At 35.7% G+C, this 15,272-nt stretch overlaps 2 protein-coding genes across 2 annotated transcripts in view; one reads left to right on the top strand and one right to left on the bottom strand.

Moving 5' to 3' along the window:
* LOC140448458 (uncharacterized) overlaps nucleotides 1–1,324 on the bottom strand; it is a 125,574-nt gene extending 124,250 nt beyond the window's left edge. Inside the window, exon 1 of the mRNA XM_072541535.1 lies at nucleotides 1,177–1,324. Within this exon, the coding sequence (XP_072397636.1) occupies nucleotides 1,177–1,318 (142 nt within the window). The 5' untranslated portion in view covers nucleotides 1,319–1,324. The remainder of the gene's footprint in view (nucleotides 1–1,176) is intronic.
* A 7,270-nt stretch (nucleotides 1,325–8,594) lies between these two features.
* On the top strand, nucleotides 8,595–11,214 carry LOC140448905 (uncharacterized). The gene is made up of 2 exons (XM_072542033.1): nucleotides 8,595–9,573; nucleotides 11,051–11,214. Exons 1-2 carry the CDS (start codon nucleotides 8,595–8,597, stop codon nucleotides 11,212–11,214), a joined length of 1,143 nt encoding a protein of 380 aa, XP_072398134.1.
* The last annotated feature ends 4,058 nt before the right edge of the window (nucleotides 11,215–15,272 follow it).

Consider the following 15,272-nt stretch of genomic DNA (forward strand, 5'->3'; position numbering starts at 1 on the left):
TATCATGAAAATCTGAAGAAGGTATCAGATGATGCAAAAATAAGGGCAAGGGATCACATTTTATCTATCCCCTTATATGAAAGTCACTAACAAGAAGGCAGTCATCGAGTAAATATTTACCTTCAAACTACACACTCACTGCTATTTATGAAGCTTACAAGAAGATGTACGCAGATAATTTTATTAATCGTAAAATGTACGAAAACATATTTCACAGCCTTAACATCAGTATAAAGAAATCTAAGAGAGACACATGCGGTAAATGTGACAAATTAAAAATGAAAATTACTATGTGCAAGAATGAGGATGAAATAAAACTACTAAAAGAATAGTTAAACGAACACCATTTACAAGCTGATCAAGGATATAAAAACAAAGAAGACGATAAATTTCTGACTAAGGATAATGCTAAAATGAAAACTATTACTTTTGATCTCCAACAATGTCTGCCAAAACCAACCTCCAAAGTGGTGAGTCGTTTTACAAGAGGCAATTGTGGACATTTAATCTTACAGTTCACGACTGTGATAACTCACAAGCCTGTCAAACTTCTTTATGTTTTATGAATTATAGGTAGTTAAAGGTACATGACTCATATTTGCTTATAATTCTGTGTTCTTTAGCATTCACTTGCTTTGGCAAAGAGGGTAGTCAAAGAATTTATGCGATTCGTTTGAAAAGTTTCATAACTTTTGCCAGTATTGTATCTGAACCGACGGCTTTTTCTGCTTTGACTACCTTTATAGCATTTATCGCCTACTCTGTTGTCATTGGTGTTTTCTAGTATACTATGTTTATCCATCTTTTATAAAATAGTTCTTCTTTATATTGTTTCCATCTTGCTTCTGTTGAGTATCAAATATGAAATCTTCATTTTCATCGGCATCCCATTTGTCTTTGGTGGTTCGCTGATTCTTTAATTTTTTAGAAAGATGGAAGATATAATCCTAGTTAGTACTTGAATGGTGAAGTTATTTATATTTTAGAGTTGAGTCATTTCTGGTGGAGCTTGTTTTGAGGTTTATATTTATATATTTATTTTTTTTAGAAATGTATGTGAATACTTACACTATGAAGCCAACAAAAATAAAACATTTATTTCAAAATCCTGTATATAGTACTAATCATATCACAGCTAGTAGTGTCTTTATTAAAAACAACAAAATATTAACTTACTCAAAATAGGCTGGAATATCACAGTTATTAATAGCAGAACAAACATTTTAGATGCACCTAAAAAACTACTAAATTGTATACATATTCCTTTAACAAATGTTATCACCTTATCGTTTGTTAGTTTAGGTGACATCATGATCATCAGTGATAATATAATAATAAAATTTTTGACTGTTATTTTCGTTTATTTTTTGTTCAAAATATAACAGCGCTATAAGTCTTGATTTCAAGTATTAATATTGATGTTTACTTATTTTATACTAAAAAAGGATTAGTGATTTATTTATTTTTCCAATTATCGATATGAACAATATTCTCTTTTCTACAAAGCACGTGGTGTTCGTGTGTATTAAGGTATAAAAAATGCTTATTAAAAGCTTAAAATTTTTTATTTTAAAGAAGATCTTTTCGGAATTGAATCATTCCATCATCAGTTTACTAAAAGAGAGAGTAAAAATACCAATATTAAAAAACAAGTAAGTTAAAATTTAAATATATAGAAAGAACACGTTGGTTTTTTACTACTTACATAAAAAGTTGTTAAAAACATTGAATGGCCACATAAAAACATTGGAAGGACATCAGTATTAAAAAACAATACTCATGGTATTTATAAAGGTAAATGGACTGTTAACTTTGTTGGTTAATAAAAACTGAAAATGGGGGCATCTTACATGACCCCCTGGAGCTGGTGTGGTTTTATCGACTTACATTACCTCTGATCTGTGCTGGAGTCTAGGGCTAACTGATAGAAAGATGGTATTGATTTTTCATGTCTATTACTCTTATGAGATTTGTTGGGGGGTTGAGGGAAATTTTTTTTTTGGGTGGTTTTTTTAGCCGTAAGAGAGTTGGTAGGTAGTTGTATTGCTGAAGACAGAAGGTGTCTCAACTGCTCGCCTCGGTTGCGGCGCCTTTTAGCGTCCAGCGGCGGTGTCCGGCGCCAACCCGGTGCACAGTCGCTGGACGCTGGGACTGTTCTTGGTTTCACCGGTCGTGCTCCCCTCACAATTTTAGGGACCACGACCCGTTACTCGGCTCTTCCACCGTCGTCGAGGTAAAAATACAGTCCCAGGAAGAGAATGGCGTAGGACTGGAAAATGGAGAATAAATATAATAGTATGGTTTGAATAATAGGCATCTACTTTAATGACGTCGTAGTATTTTAGGATGTTTTCGTCTTTGATGTACACAATCTGGTGTGCATTATGGTGTTCTCACATTTTATTGATGATCCATTTTATTTCTTGTTTTTTGATCACACTATTGTGGAGAGTATTTACACGAGAAAATGTAATTGCTTTTTCTAGGTCATTTATTAGCTGAAGAATAATTTGGAGAGTTAAATTTAATTGGTCCAGAACATTCCTTGTTTGTAAATAATGGTTGAAGTCAAAAATAAATTTATTGAGGTTTGCGTTGATATTATTTATTTCTTCGTTGTGTTTTTTTTTTATTTGTCTGTAAGGTTTCTATAGCATTGTTGTATTTTTCTGCATCATCTTGATCTAGGTTGCTAGAAATGGCTTTGATAATGCTTTCTAATCCATTTATTAGCCCTCTTCTTGTTCTACTATATGGGTAAATTGGTGAGAATTTTTCTTGAGCTGATTTTAATTGGTATCTTAGTGCTTGGTCAATGTTTTGTAAACTGCTGAAATACTGTCTAGTTCTTCATTTATTGGTAGTAGTCTGAAGAAGTGTATAAAATTGTGTATAGTATTGTGAATCTTTGCTTGTCCCAGGTTGAGGGGAGAAGGTCTGAGAAAATCGGACGAACGCCCCCGCGGCCCAAACGCGTGTGCGGTGGTGGTGCTGCGGATGAGACCTGCAAAACTCCCGTTGGCATGGTAGGGGTCAGAGTGGAGAGGGTAAAAGGAGAAATTAGACCGAGTTCTGGGTCCGAAAGTTCTCCAGAGCTGGTCGATTTAGACGACGCGGGCAATAGTTCGGGCTGGTCCCAGGTGAGGGGCAAGAGAAAGATGAAAGCAGAGTCGCCGAAATCGCCGGAGCATCCCCCTATCAACCTCAATAAGGGTGAGAGGGAGATGTCCCGGTTAAAAGTAGAGTTGGAAGAGGTGTTGAGGTTGACGAAAGTCAACGTCAACACCAAAATGGAAATCAAGTCCGGTGTAAAAAAGATCAACAGTCTGTTCTGTGGGTTGGAGAGGGAGATATCCCGTGCGGGGAAGCTCATCTCTTTGGCCAGCAGACAGGGGCATAGTGAAAGAGGTACCAAGGAAGTGTGTGAGTTCGACGGGGATGCAGACGGACGCGTCTCTTGTCGGATGATAAAAGGAATGGAGGTGTGCAGGCTACAATATCTGATGACCTGCAGATGAATGAGAATAGAGCGAACGAAATTCGAAAGAGTTGTGATGAGTATAAGGGGGGACGAGGTGTTAAAGGTCTAAATTCCTTGGGCATCTTGCCCTGGCACGGCTTCGCTAGGGTATTAGGAACCCAATACTACCTGTGTGAGTCACAGGTGTCTGTATGCAGGTTTTCCTCATTCTCTATAAAGATGTAAAAAAAAGGGTTGAGGGGAATTATTCCCAGAGTAATCCTGTGAGGCAGGTTCAGAATTAGTTTTTGACTTAGGTTGATGTTTTATATTTTTCTTATGAACTGTTGCTTTTGATGTATTAACAGTCACTTCGTTATTTTCTTTTATAGAGTTCTAAGTTTTCCATAATATCACGGAAGTAATTTGTTTCTGGTGACTGTTTTCCGGGTATAAATTTTTGTGCTTGGTTTATATGTAATGGGGACTTGTCTCGATTTGTTTCTCTTTTCGATTACTTTTTCTTTGTTTTCTTGTATATGCTGGTGAATTTCCTTGTATAGTTCTTTAATTATCTCTCTATGATTTTGTACATAAATATTTAGTATTATTTTCTCTACGTCAACGTCAAATGGATTTTTTACGTCGACGTGTCCGTTTAGGATATCAATAGGTTTTTAACTTGGTTGCTGAATGTATGGAATTATTATACCCAATTATAGCGTAAACCATGTGTTCTTTTATCTATAATGAACTGAGTTTATTAGTCTAATTTATTAACTCTATTTATTATAAAATTATTGACCTAGTTTATTTAAAGTCTTTATTTAATTTATGAAACTACAAGAAGAATATACCAAGGCTGGCCTAGATATTAACCTTGCGAAAACAGAGTACCTATCTACAAGTGAAGAAGACATAGAAGATCTACAGATTGATGACAACGTAACAATCAAAGGAAAGGATAAATTCAAATACCTGGGGTTTATAATCACGAAAAAGGCAACAACAGAGGAAGAAATTACACAAAGATTAGGACAAACAAGAACAGCAATCCGACAACTTAACTCAGTATGGCGGGATAGACACCTAAATATGAAGACAAAAACGCAGATTTATAAAACATTGGTGCGAAGTATTATGACATATGGGGCTGAAAATTGGATCATAAACAAGAAAAACAGCAGTAAAATAGTAGCAACAGAGATGGAATGCCTGCGAAGATGCTGCAGAGTAACAAGAATGGATAGGAGAAGTAATGACGAAATAAAACAAAGAACATCAATAGAAACAGACATACTAACATATATAGAACAAAAAAGATTAAAGTGGTATGGACATGTAAGAAGAACTAGCGACAGCAGATAGATAAAGAGAATAACCGAATGGAGCCCCATAGGAAGGAGGAAAAGAGGACGACCCCGAAAATCCTGGAGGAACGAAGTAGACGACGCCATGAGTAAGAGAGGTCTGAACGATGGAGAATGGAACAACAGAGAGAGATGGAAACGGTTGAGCGAGGGAAGGCAGTGAATACTGTAGAATCCCTAAATATATATATATATATATATATATATATATATATATATATATATATATATATATATTTAATTTATATATACAATATTCTTACACTTATCACAACTACTTTAATTTATATAATTTATTTACAATATTTACTTCCGCTTTACAATTAGAAACTCGACGCAATATTATCTTCAGACTGCCTAACACCACGAGAATACCTCTATTTATATCAAACAGTCGTTAGCCTGGAATCTATCGAAGCAGGCGGATGTTGACCCTTGAATTACTCTCGAATGAAAGGGAACCCAGACTGGTTTTATAGCAGCTCGCAGCTGTGTTGACCTTTCATAGACAGGTTTTTTGAATATGACTCATATTCTATCGTAACAATAACTTTGCTTTAGTGTAAAATCTCTCAATCAGCCCGTTGCATTACGGATTCTCTGGCGTTGTATAGTGGATTGAGATTTTATGTGAGTCCATAAATTGTTGTATTACCCCATTTTTGAATTCTGTACCATTATCGGTGTGTTACAAAAATTAATAGAGCGTTGAGTACATTGATGGCATTTCCTCCATCTATTGGGTAGGTTTTTCCATACTTCGAAAATGCGTCTATTATGGTTCGAAACTTCTGTCCATTGGCGTGAAATAAATCGATGTGAACTATTTCTAGTGGTTTAGTAGGAGTTGTAACCATAAATTGTGGCTTGGGAGGAAGTCTGTCATATTTATTTTCTTGGCATATATCGCAGAAGTTTATGACATCTTCTATGTCTTTCTTCATATTAGGCCAGTAATATCGTTTTCTTATTTGGTTTTCTGTTTCGGCTATTCCTCTATGGTTAGTTTTTCCTTTATGATAGTTCTGTATAAGTTCCTTTTGTTTTTCTTTCATCTTCCAATAATAGATTACATTTTACCAGGTCATATGCGTTGTTTTTAAACGTTTTTCCGATAATTTCGCAAATGTCTGCAAAGATTTCTTCTTCGTCTTCAAATAAAATTGCATAATTCTTTTTCGGGTTGAGGTCTTGTTGAAAATTTTTATAGTATGGGCTTGTAACTGGTCTTTCGATAGCTGAATATAATACCGCTTTTTATTAGGAAAAGTTTGGGCAATTGCTGGAGGTCTTGGGCTGTGGTGGACGGTTTTAATATTAATTTGGTTATTGTAAAAGTTAAGTGGCGTTTCTGAAATAGGTATGCCAAGAACTGGATTTTCTGCTGCTGTATGTCTTGTTTTATTTTAGTCTTCGTCTATGTTTTGATCTTCTGTTTCAACCATATCGTCTAAGATATTTTCTGGGATTAATTAATTTGCTTGTTCCGTTACAATCTCGTTGACTATTCGATCTTCATCTGGATTATTATATGTTGACCATCCATCATCTTCCATGTTGCCTAAATCGTCAAAAAATTCCTTAATTTGTGAATCAATGTCCTTAATTTCTTTTGTATGTATTTCAATTCGAGACTATGTGTCTGCGTTGGTGTTGACTTCGCCTTTTTTGTAAATTACCTCGTAGCCAAATTCTTCTAATTTTAGTCTCCAACGTACTAATTTGGAGTTCGGTTCCTTTAAGAAAAATAGGTATTGCAAGGGGCGGTTATCTGAAAGTATTTTTAATTTCCTTGCAAATAAGTAGAGTCGGAAATACTTAGTTGCCCAAACTATTGCTAACGTTTCCTTTTCTATTGTTGAGTAGTGGTTTCTGTTGCATTCAATGTTCTGGAAGCGAAAGTATTCGGTTTATCACTGCCAACTGGTCCTTAGGAAAGTACTGCTTCAATTGCGTAATTGCTGGAATCTGTTGTGAGACCAAATGATTTGGAAAAATCCGGGTATTGTAATACCGGCTCGTTCATTAATAATTTTTTGCATGTGTTCTATACGAAGCATTCTACTAATTCGGATGTATGTTTAATGTTAGCATCCTTTTTCAAGCATTTTGTTAGATGTTTTGTGATTTTTGCAAAATCTCGAATAATATGTAACATCTTAGAAGTCCAAGAAAACCTCTTATTTCCTTTGCTGTTTTCGGAATTGGGTATTTTTCGATCGCTTCTATTTTGGCTGGATTTTTTTTTATTCCTTCTTATATGTCCTAGAAAATTAACTTCCTTTTTTAAAAACTCACATTTATCGACTTGGATTTTTAATCGGGCTTCTCTTAGTCGTTGAAATACCTCTGTGAGATTTACAATGTGTTCTTGTAGTGATGTTGAATACACAATTACGTCGTCCATGTAGACGAGACAGATCTCCCCTTGGAGTACTTTTAATACGTTGACCGTCATACGTTGGAACGTAGACGAAGCATTCTTAAGTTAAAATGGCATTCTTACATATTCGTAGTGTCCATTTTTCACATTAAATGCTGTTTTGGGAATGTCTTCTTCAGCCATCTCAATTTGATGAAATCCGCTCGCTAAGTCAAGGTTGGTAAAATACTGACATTGTCCCAATTTGTCGAGGATAGTGGTAATAGGAGGAATCTTATATCGATCTTTTATTGTTTTTTTGTTTACCTTCCTTTAATCTACCATATTCTCCACTTTATTTTACCGGAGGAATCTGGTTTTTTTGGCACGATCCATATGGGTGTCGACCATGGTGGTTGGCTCGGTCTAATGATGCATTGATCTAACATTGAAGATATTTGTTTCTTTACTTCTTGCTTATGTACATATGGGTACCGGTATGATTTCGTATATACTGGCTCTTCATTTTTGGTTTTGATATGGTGTTTAACTTCGTTGGTAAAGCTTAGAGGAGTGTATGGTTGGTAATAATATATATCAGAGAATTTTTTTGGTTAAGATGTTCGGTTTTAATCAAGCAGGAATACAGCCAAGACATCATCGATGTCTTGGCTGTATTCTGGTCCGGAGGTTATTTCCATAGAATATATATGAAAATCTTCGATGTATATTTTCTTAGTATCAACTGGTTCCGTAAGGGAAAGATGAATAGGTTCTGACGTGAAGTTGTCAATTTGGGTCCAGGCAAGATGGTTTTCGGCGTTGGTAAAAGATTCTCGTACTACGACGCCTTGCAAAATTTGTCTGGGAATAATAGTAATTCCCTTTTTTTCTTTTACTGGAACTTTGACTTGGCTAATTGAATTTGGTTCCAAGTGAATGGAATCAAATTGTGTTTTATTTGTTTCATAATATTGAATAGGAATTGTGAAATTTTTTTTAACTAGAAATGATTAAGGAATGTTTAATTGGGCTCGAAAGAGTTTTAAATTGTCGAGGCCAATACGGCCATCAAAAGTTTTGTGAAATTTAAACAGATAAATTTTCTTCCAGCTCGGGAGAAACTCAGGAAGACAGACGCGACGAGGGTTTAATTAATGTATATTGTTATTTTGCATTACGTTTTGGAGTGGTAATTAAAGTCGGTAGTATTTCCTACACTGTTGTTATTATTTACGACCCGGTCCGATACCTATTATTTGGCGACGGGGATGGGATTCGTGTGTGTGCCGGTTACCTAAGTGCAATATTTCGTCACTGTGGGACGAACAGCAAACGTCACCCACGTAAACGAACAGTTTACGTGGGTGACTCCAAAGGTTGGGAATCATATGTCGAGCGTATGGATTTCTTCTCCACAGCAAATAACATTACGGACCCTGATAAGAAAAAAGCTACATTTTTAAGTTTGTGCGGTCCAAATACATACAAGATTATTAGATCTTTGGTCGGGCCGTGCAAAGTGTCTGATAAAACTTATGACCAAATCATAGTTGATTTTAAAAAGCTTTTTTCTCCAAAACCGTCGGAAATTGTGTGCAGGTATAAGATCTATCGTCGATATCAACAGACTGGTGAAACATTATCTGTGTATCTGAAAGAATTACGAAAATTGGCAGAACCCTGTAGTTTCGGAGCTAGCCCTGACATAATGCTACGTGATCGACTCGTTTGTGGTATTACCGACGAATCGCTACAGCAAAAATTGCTAGTCACAGATAAGTTAAAACTTAAGGACGCGCAAGACATGTACTTTGCACACGAGGTGGCCGTGGAACGAGAAAGTGAGTCGAGAGCAGATGTAAACGCGGTAAGTTTTCGTAAAAATCAACCGGGACAGTTCAAACCACAATTAGCTAATCGCGAAAGGAAGAAATGTTTTCGGTGCGAAAGGGAACATTCTCCTGAAACTTGTGAACACATTAAATCAACCTGTACGTATTGCAGGAAAGTTGGATACATCGAAATAGCTTGTTTTGCTAAAAAGAAGAACCAAAATCACAAACTCAAAGTACATCAGACTACCGTGGAATCTACGTCCAATACCGAGCCGGTTTCTGGGAACACTCAAAGTGTTTTTAATCAAAGTAGTGACTATGAATTTTTGTTAAATAACGTGACGTCTGATATCATTACCGGTAAATATTTAGTAGATGTGCTACTCAATGACCAAAAAGTGAAAATAGAGGTTGACTCGGGCGCGAGTTATTCAGTGATAGGCAAATCAACCTACCATAAAATATTTAGTGAAAATCGACCTAAAATAGATAAATTCAGTGTTATTTTATGCGACTATCAAAACACAGTGATAACCACATTGGGTAAGTGTCAAGTGGAGGTAAAGAGAGGTCCAAGATCAGCGATACTTAGTACATAGTAACGAAAGGAAATCGCGCCAGTCTACTAGGCAGAAACTGGTTTGATAGTTTAGGTTTAACCGTAGCTAGGGTAAGTCAAATTTTATCAATGATTAATTTTTCAGAACAATACCCAAACGTATTTAATACAGATTTATGATCTTACTGAGGTCCCCCAGTGAGTTTTTCGTTGGACAAAAATGTAAAGCCGGTTATGTGTAGAGCTTGTAAAGTTTCATTTGCGCTAAAAGACAAAATCGAAGTTGAACTGGATAGGCTTATTGCAAAGGGAGTTTTAGAGCTGATTACGCACCCAAAATGGTGTACCTCAATTTTGACTGTCTGCAAAGAAAACGGGGAGGTTAGGATTTGTGGTGACTATAAATACACATTGAATTTAGCGGTAAATCCCTAACCTTATTCAGTGCCATCGGTACAGGGTATCATATCCACACTTGCCGGCGGTAAAGGTTTTGCAAAACTGGACATGGTGCAAGCTTATCTTTAGTTAAGTATCAATCGCGAAGCTGCTGAAGCACAAACAATAATTACGTATAAAGGGGCTTTTAAATGCAATCGTTTACAGTTCGGTATATCAGTGGCTCCACAATATTTTCAAAAATTTATAGACACTAGATTAACGGGTATTCCTGGTGTACTACCTTATTACGATGACATTTTAATAGTCGGTGGCTCAGAAATATACTTGGATTCAAAAGTGCGCGCGGTATTATCGCGTTACCAGGAAGACTGACTGCATTTGCGCAAAGAAAAGTGCATTTTCGAACAAAAACTATAGAGTTTCTTGGTTTTCAAATTAGTGAAGACGGTTTACGCCCCACTAAAGACAAGATCGCGGCCATAACTAATGCGCCTGCGCCAACCAATAAAACCGAGTTGCAAGCTTTTCTTGAACTCTTAAATTTTTATCATGTTTTTCTACAGGACAAGGTAACAGTTGCGAATCCGTTACATGCACTGCTCCGAAAGGACGTTCCCTGGTAGTGGCGTTTCATAGAACAAAAAGCTTTCGATTTATTAAAAGAAATTTTAGAAATTTAGAAAGAACCTGTGTTAGGACATTACAGTGAACAAAACAAAAAGATTTATTTTTGACGTGTGATGCCAGCTGTTACGGGGTAGGTTGTGTGCTTAGTCAACGTGATGATGAATTACGTGAATATCCAGTGGCGTACCATAGCCGTACTCTATCATCTACTGCACGAAATTTCTCCCAAATCGACAAAGAAGCACTGGCCATAATATCGGGCATTAAAAAATTCCATGAATACGTATATGGCAGGAAAATAGGCATAAGAACGGACCATAAACCATTGTTGGGTATTTTTAATCCGAAAAAAGGTGTTTCAGAGATACTGGCACCGTGAATGCTTACATCTTATGTTATCTGCTTATGATTACGAATTATGTTACGTACCAGGTTCAAAAATTCTGAATGCAGATGCTTTTAGCAGATTGCCACAAAAGATACATGCGCCAGAACCACTAAGCTCAGATGACGTTTTGATGCTTGAGAACATCCCAGAAAAACTAATCTGTGCCAAAGACATTGCCAATGAGACTAAGAAAGTCAGACCTTATTAGACAAGCATTGGTTGCACCGTACCATCCAAGTAGTAATGGGCAAGCGGAACGCATGGTACAAAATGTAAAAAAATGCACTAAAAAAATGACAGATAGTAATGAAGAAACTAAAATACAGTTAGCATTGCACAGATATCTCCTTACTCAGCATATTACACCCCATTGTACAACTGGGAGATGCCCATTAGAAATATAAATGGGCCGAAAATTGGGCTCATTATTTGATCGTTAACAGCACAACAGAAAAGAGATGTTATCTAAGCAAGAGATGAAAGATTCTTACAAAACAGTACCCAGATGTTTTCAAGAAAACGAGACTGTATTTGCAAGGTCATTTGCTCTAGGTGGTCAAAAGTGGTTTCCTTCCAAAATAATTAAAACCACTGGACCGTTAAGCTACAAAGTTCAAACCCCTGATGGTAAAATTTTGCGTCGTTAGTCTGACCAAATCAGAACCCGTGTGTATGACCAAGAAACAACAAACGAAGTTACACCGTCAACCTCGATGGAAACAAAATTACTCGTAACTCCGCAACCGCTATTTCTGCATCCAAACGAATTTGTGGACCAAGAACCAGAAATTGTAGAACGGGCCGCTGAAGCTAAAAAGCCACCTGCTCGAATACGAAAACCTCCAAGGTATTTGGAGGACTATGATGAGTAGATTCATACAGGAGGGAGGAATGTGATGTATTGGCAACCATGCAGTTCGATTACGTCACAATCATCTGGGGAGAAACTCAGGAAGACAGACGCGACGAAGGTTTAATTAATGTATATTGTTATTTTGCATTACGTTTTGGAGTGGTAATTAAAGTCGGTAGTATTTCCTATACTGTTGTTATTATTTACAATCCGGTCCGATACCTATTACGATGTAACTACGAAAGGTTCGTGTTTTATGTAATTTTGAAAATATGAAGAAGCTATTTCTGGATTAAGAAATGATTTTGTGGAGCCTGTATCGATAAGAAGTCGTAAAGGAGGCTTAGAAATTTCGATATAGGGTAACTCCTTCTTATCTGAAAATGAATGAAGTTCTATGACGTTTCGGCTGATTCGCCTGGGTCCTCTGGAAAATTTACGTCTTCTTCGTACTCTGGGTGTTGATTGTCGTGAGCATCTTGGAAATTTTCGTAATCAGGTTCATAGTACTGGTAGTTGGTATTATCTTCTTCTCTATCTGCTTGTCATTGTATAATTCTTCGACGGTAACCTTTGGTTGTACTCGGTAATTTGGTGTGAAATTTTGGCGGCCCTTGTTTGTGGTACCTGATATTCCACTCATAGGTGTCAGTCTAGGCTGCTGTGACTATCCCGGTTTGGGTGCCCATACATTTGACTAGTTCTGGGATCTGAATGTTGAAGGGCTTGAATTTCGTCTAAATTGGTTGAAGTTTGGCTACTGGAGTGGCTGTTGGAACTGAGATTGGAACTGGTTCTATGGGTTGAATTGCTTAACCGGTTGGTGCCATTGCGGAGGTGCAAAATTTGGCTGTTGATAGAATGGTTTTTGGATGGGTACTTGGAGGGTACTCCTCCATAGATCCCTACCGGAAGGGCGTGACGCCTAAGAATACCGGGTATATATATACTTGATGAGTTGGTCTTTGTGGTCGACGTTCTTGGTAATTTTCGTTCCTTCCTGATATTGTGGATTGGGTTATCTGATTTTTTCAAGATATCGTATATTGTTTTATTTTTTCTTGCACATATTGCATTGCTGTTGCTAAACTTCCTGGTCACATTGCTCTAATAACCGAACTCATTGGTTCTCATATCCCTGCTAGAAATGTAAGAGCTTATTGACGGAAAAATTCTAATTTGCTTCTTTTTATATCAGCATTTACAGTATGTAATTCTATATAGTTTTTATTACAGCTTGAAAGTCTCATTATTTTTTCGTAAAAATGCATGATCGATTCAGTTGAGCCTGGTCTTAAATTTACTAGGTCCCTTTTAAGCGAGTTTTCATCTCTCTGAGTTTGATCTCTCCAAAATTTTGAATTAATGCATTTTTTATTTCATCCCAAGTTTCACATCCATATACAGATATTACTTCTTTTACTCTACCTGTTCATTTACTTATAATACCGTGAAGGAAAAATTTATATTGTATATTAGCTGGATTAAGTCTATCATAATAATGGTTTAGAAGCTTGTCGAAACTTTAAGAAAATTATGTAATTCATTTGGATGTCCGTCAAAATTTGGAAGAATGCATAAATTTTTTACGTCAAATTGTGGAACTGCCATATTTTCAGAATTATCTATATTTATAGGTGATATTCTTAAATTATTTTCAAAAATTATTACTATTTATAGGCGATACTCTGAAATTATTTAATTTTTCTGTTAAATCTATCTTTTCGCAGTTATTTAATTTTGTTTAAATTAGCTACTAGATCTAACTCAAAATCATCTAAGGACTCAAATGAGTCTGACAAAATCTTTTTCAATGAATATATATATATATATATATATATTGTTATGCTATTTAAATTGTATTATATTGCTTACTTAGGAAAAATCCTGTCTATATTTATTAAATGAACTAATCTCCAATTAATCACAATAAATCAGCATTAATTAATTACAATCTCAGGCTATTTAAATTGTACGATTTACCTTTGATCGTGGATTCAAAATATTTTCCAATTGGCGTCCTAATCGGGATAGGTAATATGACCTGAATAAAATACATAGAATTTCAACTGAACTATATGTGAGATGTCCTTTATTTTAATGAAATTTTATATAACAATCAATCCTGTAATATTTGCAATATACTAACTTTAAATATATGAGAAGTTGTTTTCTATCATGGACCCAAATGTTATTTTACATTGATTTTTAATATGTGTTATAACTAAGCTCTTTTTATAATTCCTTTTTTTTTTAAGTGATCGCAAAATTAACTGTCTCTATTATTTATTCAATTTATTTAATTAATAAATGAAAATCACACTCCGGCTCTAATGAAATTTGACTGACCTTTCCTTCTCTGCCGTTGCAATTCTATGGCCACGCCACAACAAAAAAATCCTTTCTCTGCTTCTGCTCCTATTGTGGTCCAGATGACGTACACCTTTCTCCTATCTGTCCTTGTATCTCCAAATGTTTCCGGCTTCGTCTGCTATTAATATTCTTAGGCCCTTTGGTTTTCTATTTCTCTGTACCCCGTTCCTCACACTGGTCAGCTTTTACACCGCAAATAAACACACCCGGTAAATTACGTCTTCGGGACTTCAAACAAACACAAATCACAAAGCTCCTTCCTTCTTGGACGACGAAAACTGACTAACTCACCTTTTTTTCTTCTCTCCTATCTCATAGCCAAAATCAACCTCCTTGCATTCAAAAATTGACCAATAAAAATCATCCACCTCTTGTGACGTATATCGTTGCCACCCAACTCTCTCTATAAAACGTCATTCGGGTTATTCCAGAAAACAAACCTTCTTTAATTATTCTAACTAAATCTATCTGCTTTACAAATATTTCTTACTAATAGCTACAAACGATACCTGTTTCTCAATTCAATGTCTTTTGTTAATAAACTTTTACCGATATAATCTTTCGGGGAGAAAACCACCGCAAATCCCGGTCTATTGTTCAACACTTTATATATACACTTTTATTCCGGGTAAAACCATTCCACAATACCCGACTTATTTAAATTTCTTATCGATAATATTTGAAAGTCTTGTCTCTGAGGCCTAATGAACAATTCTTCGAACAGCTTAAAATACATATTTTGTCATTTTACAGGATGTTTGAAAATTCATATGCCCGTGTCTTTATGAAATATCAATAATTTTAATTTTTATTTAAGTAATAAAATTTGTATATCGGTTTTTTATTGCTTATGGACATTCAAAAGTACAACAAATCCCCGCCTTTGTAATCGATAAAATTTATCAATTTATGCAACTAAATTTTCTCGAGGCAAAATAAACGCACTTCCTGTATGCTATCTGTACTTATGCTACGTATTATCCTATCCTACTATCTACTTTATACAAATTTAAATCTTCATTCGTGATATTTATATACAT

This window comes from Diabrotica undecimpunctata, chromosome 8 (genome assembly GCF_040954645.1).
Source record: "Diabrotica undecimpunctata isolate CICGRU chromosome 8, icDiaUnde3, whole genome shotgun sequence".
Taxonomy (NCBI): Eukaryota; Metazoa; Arthropoda; class Insecta; order Coleoptera; family Chrysomelidae; genus Diabrotica; species Diabrotica undecimpunctata.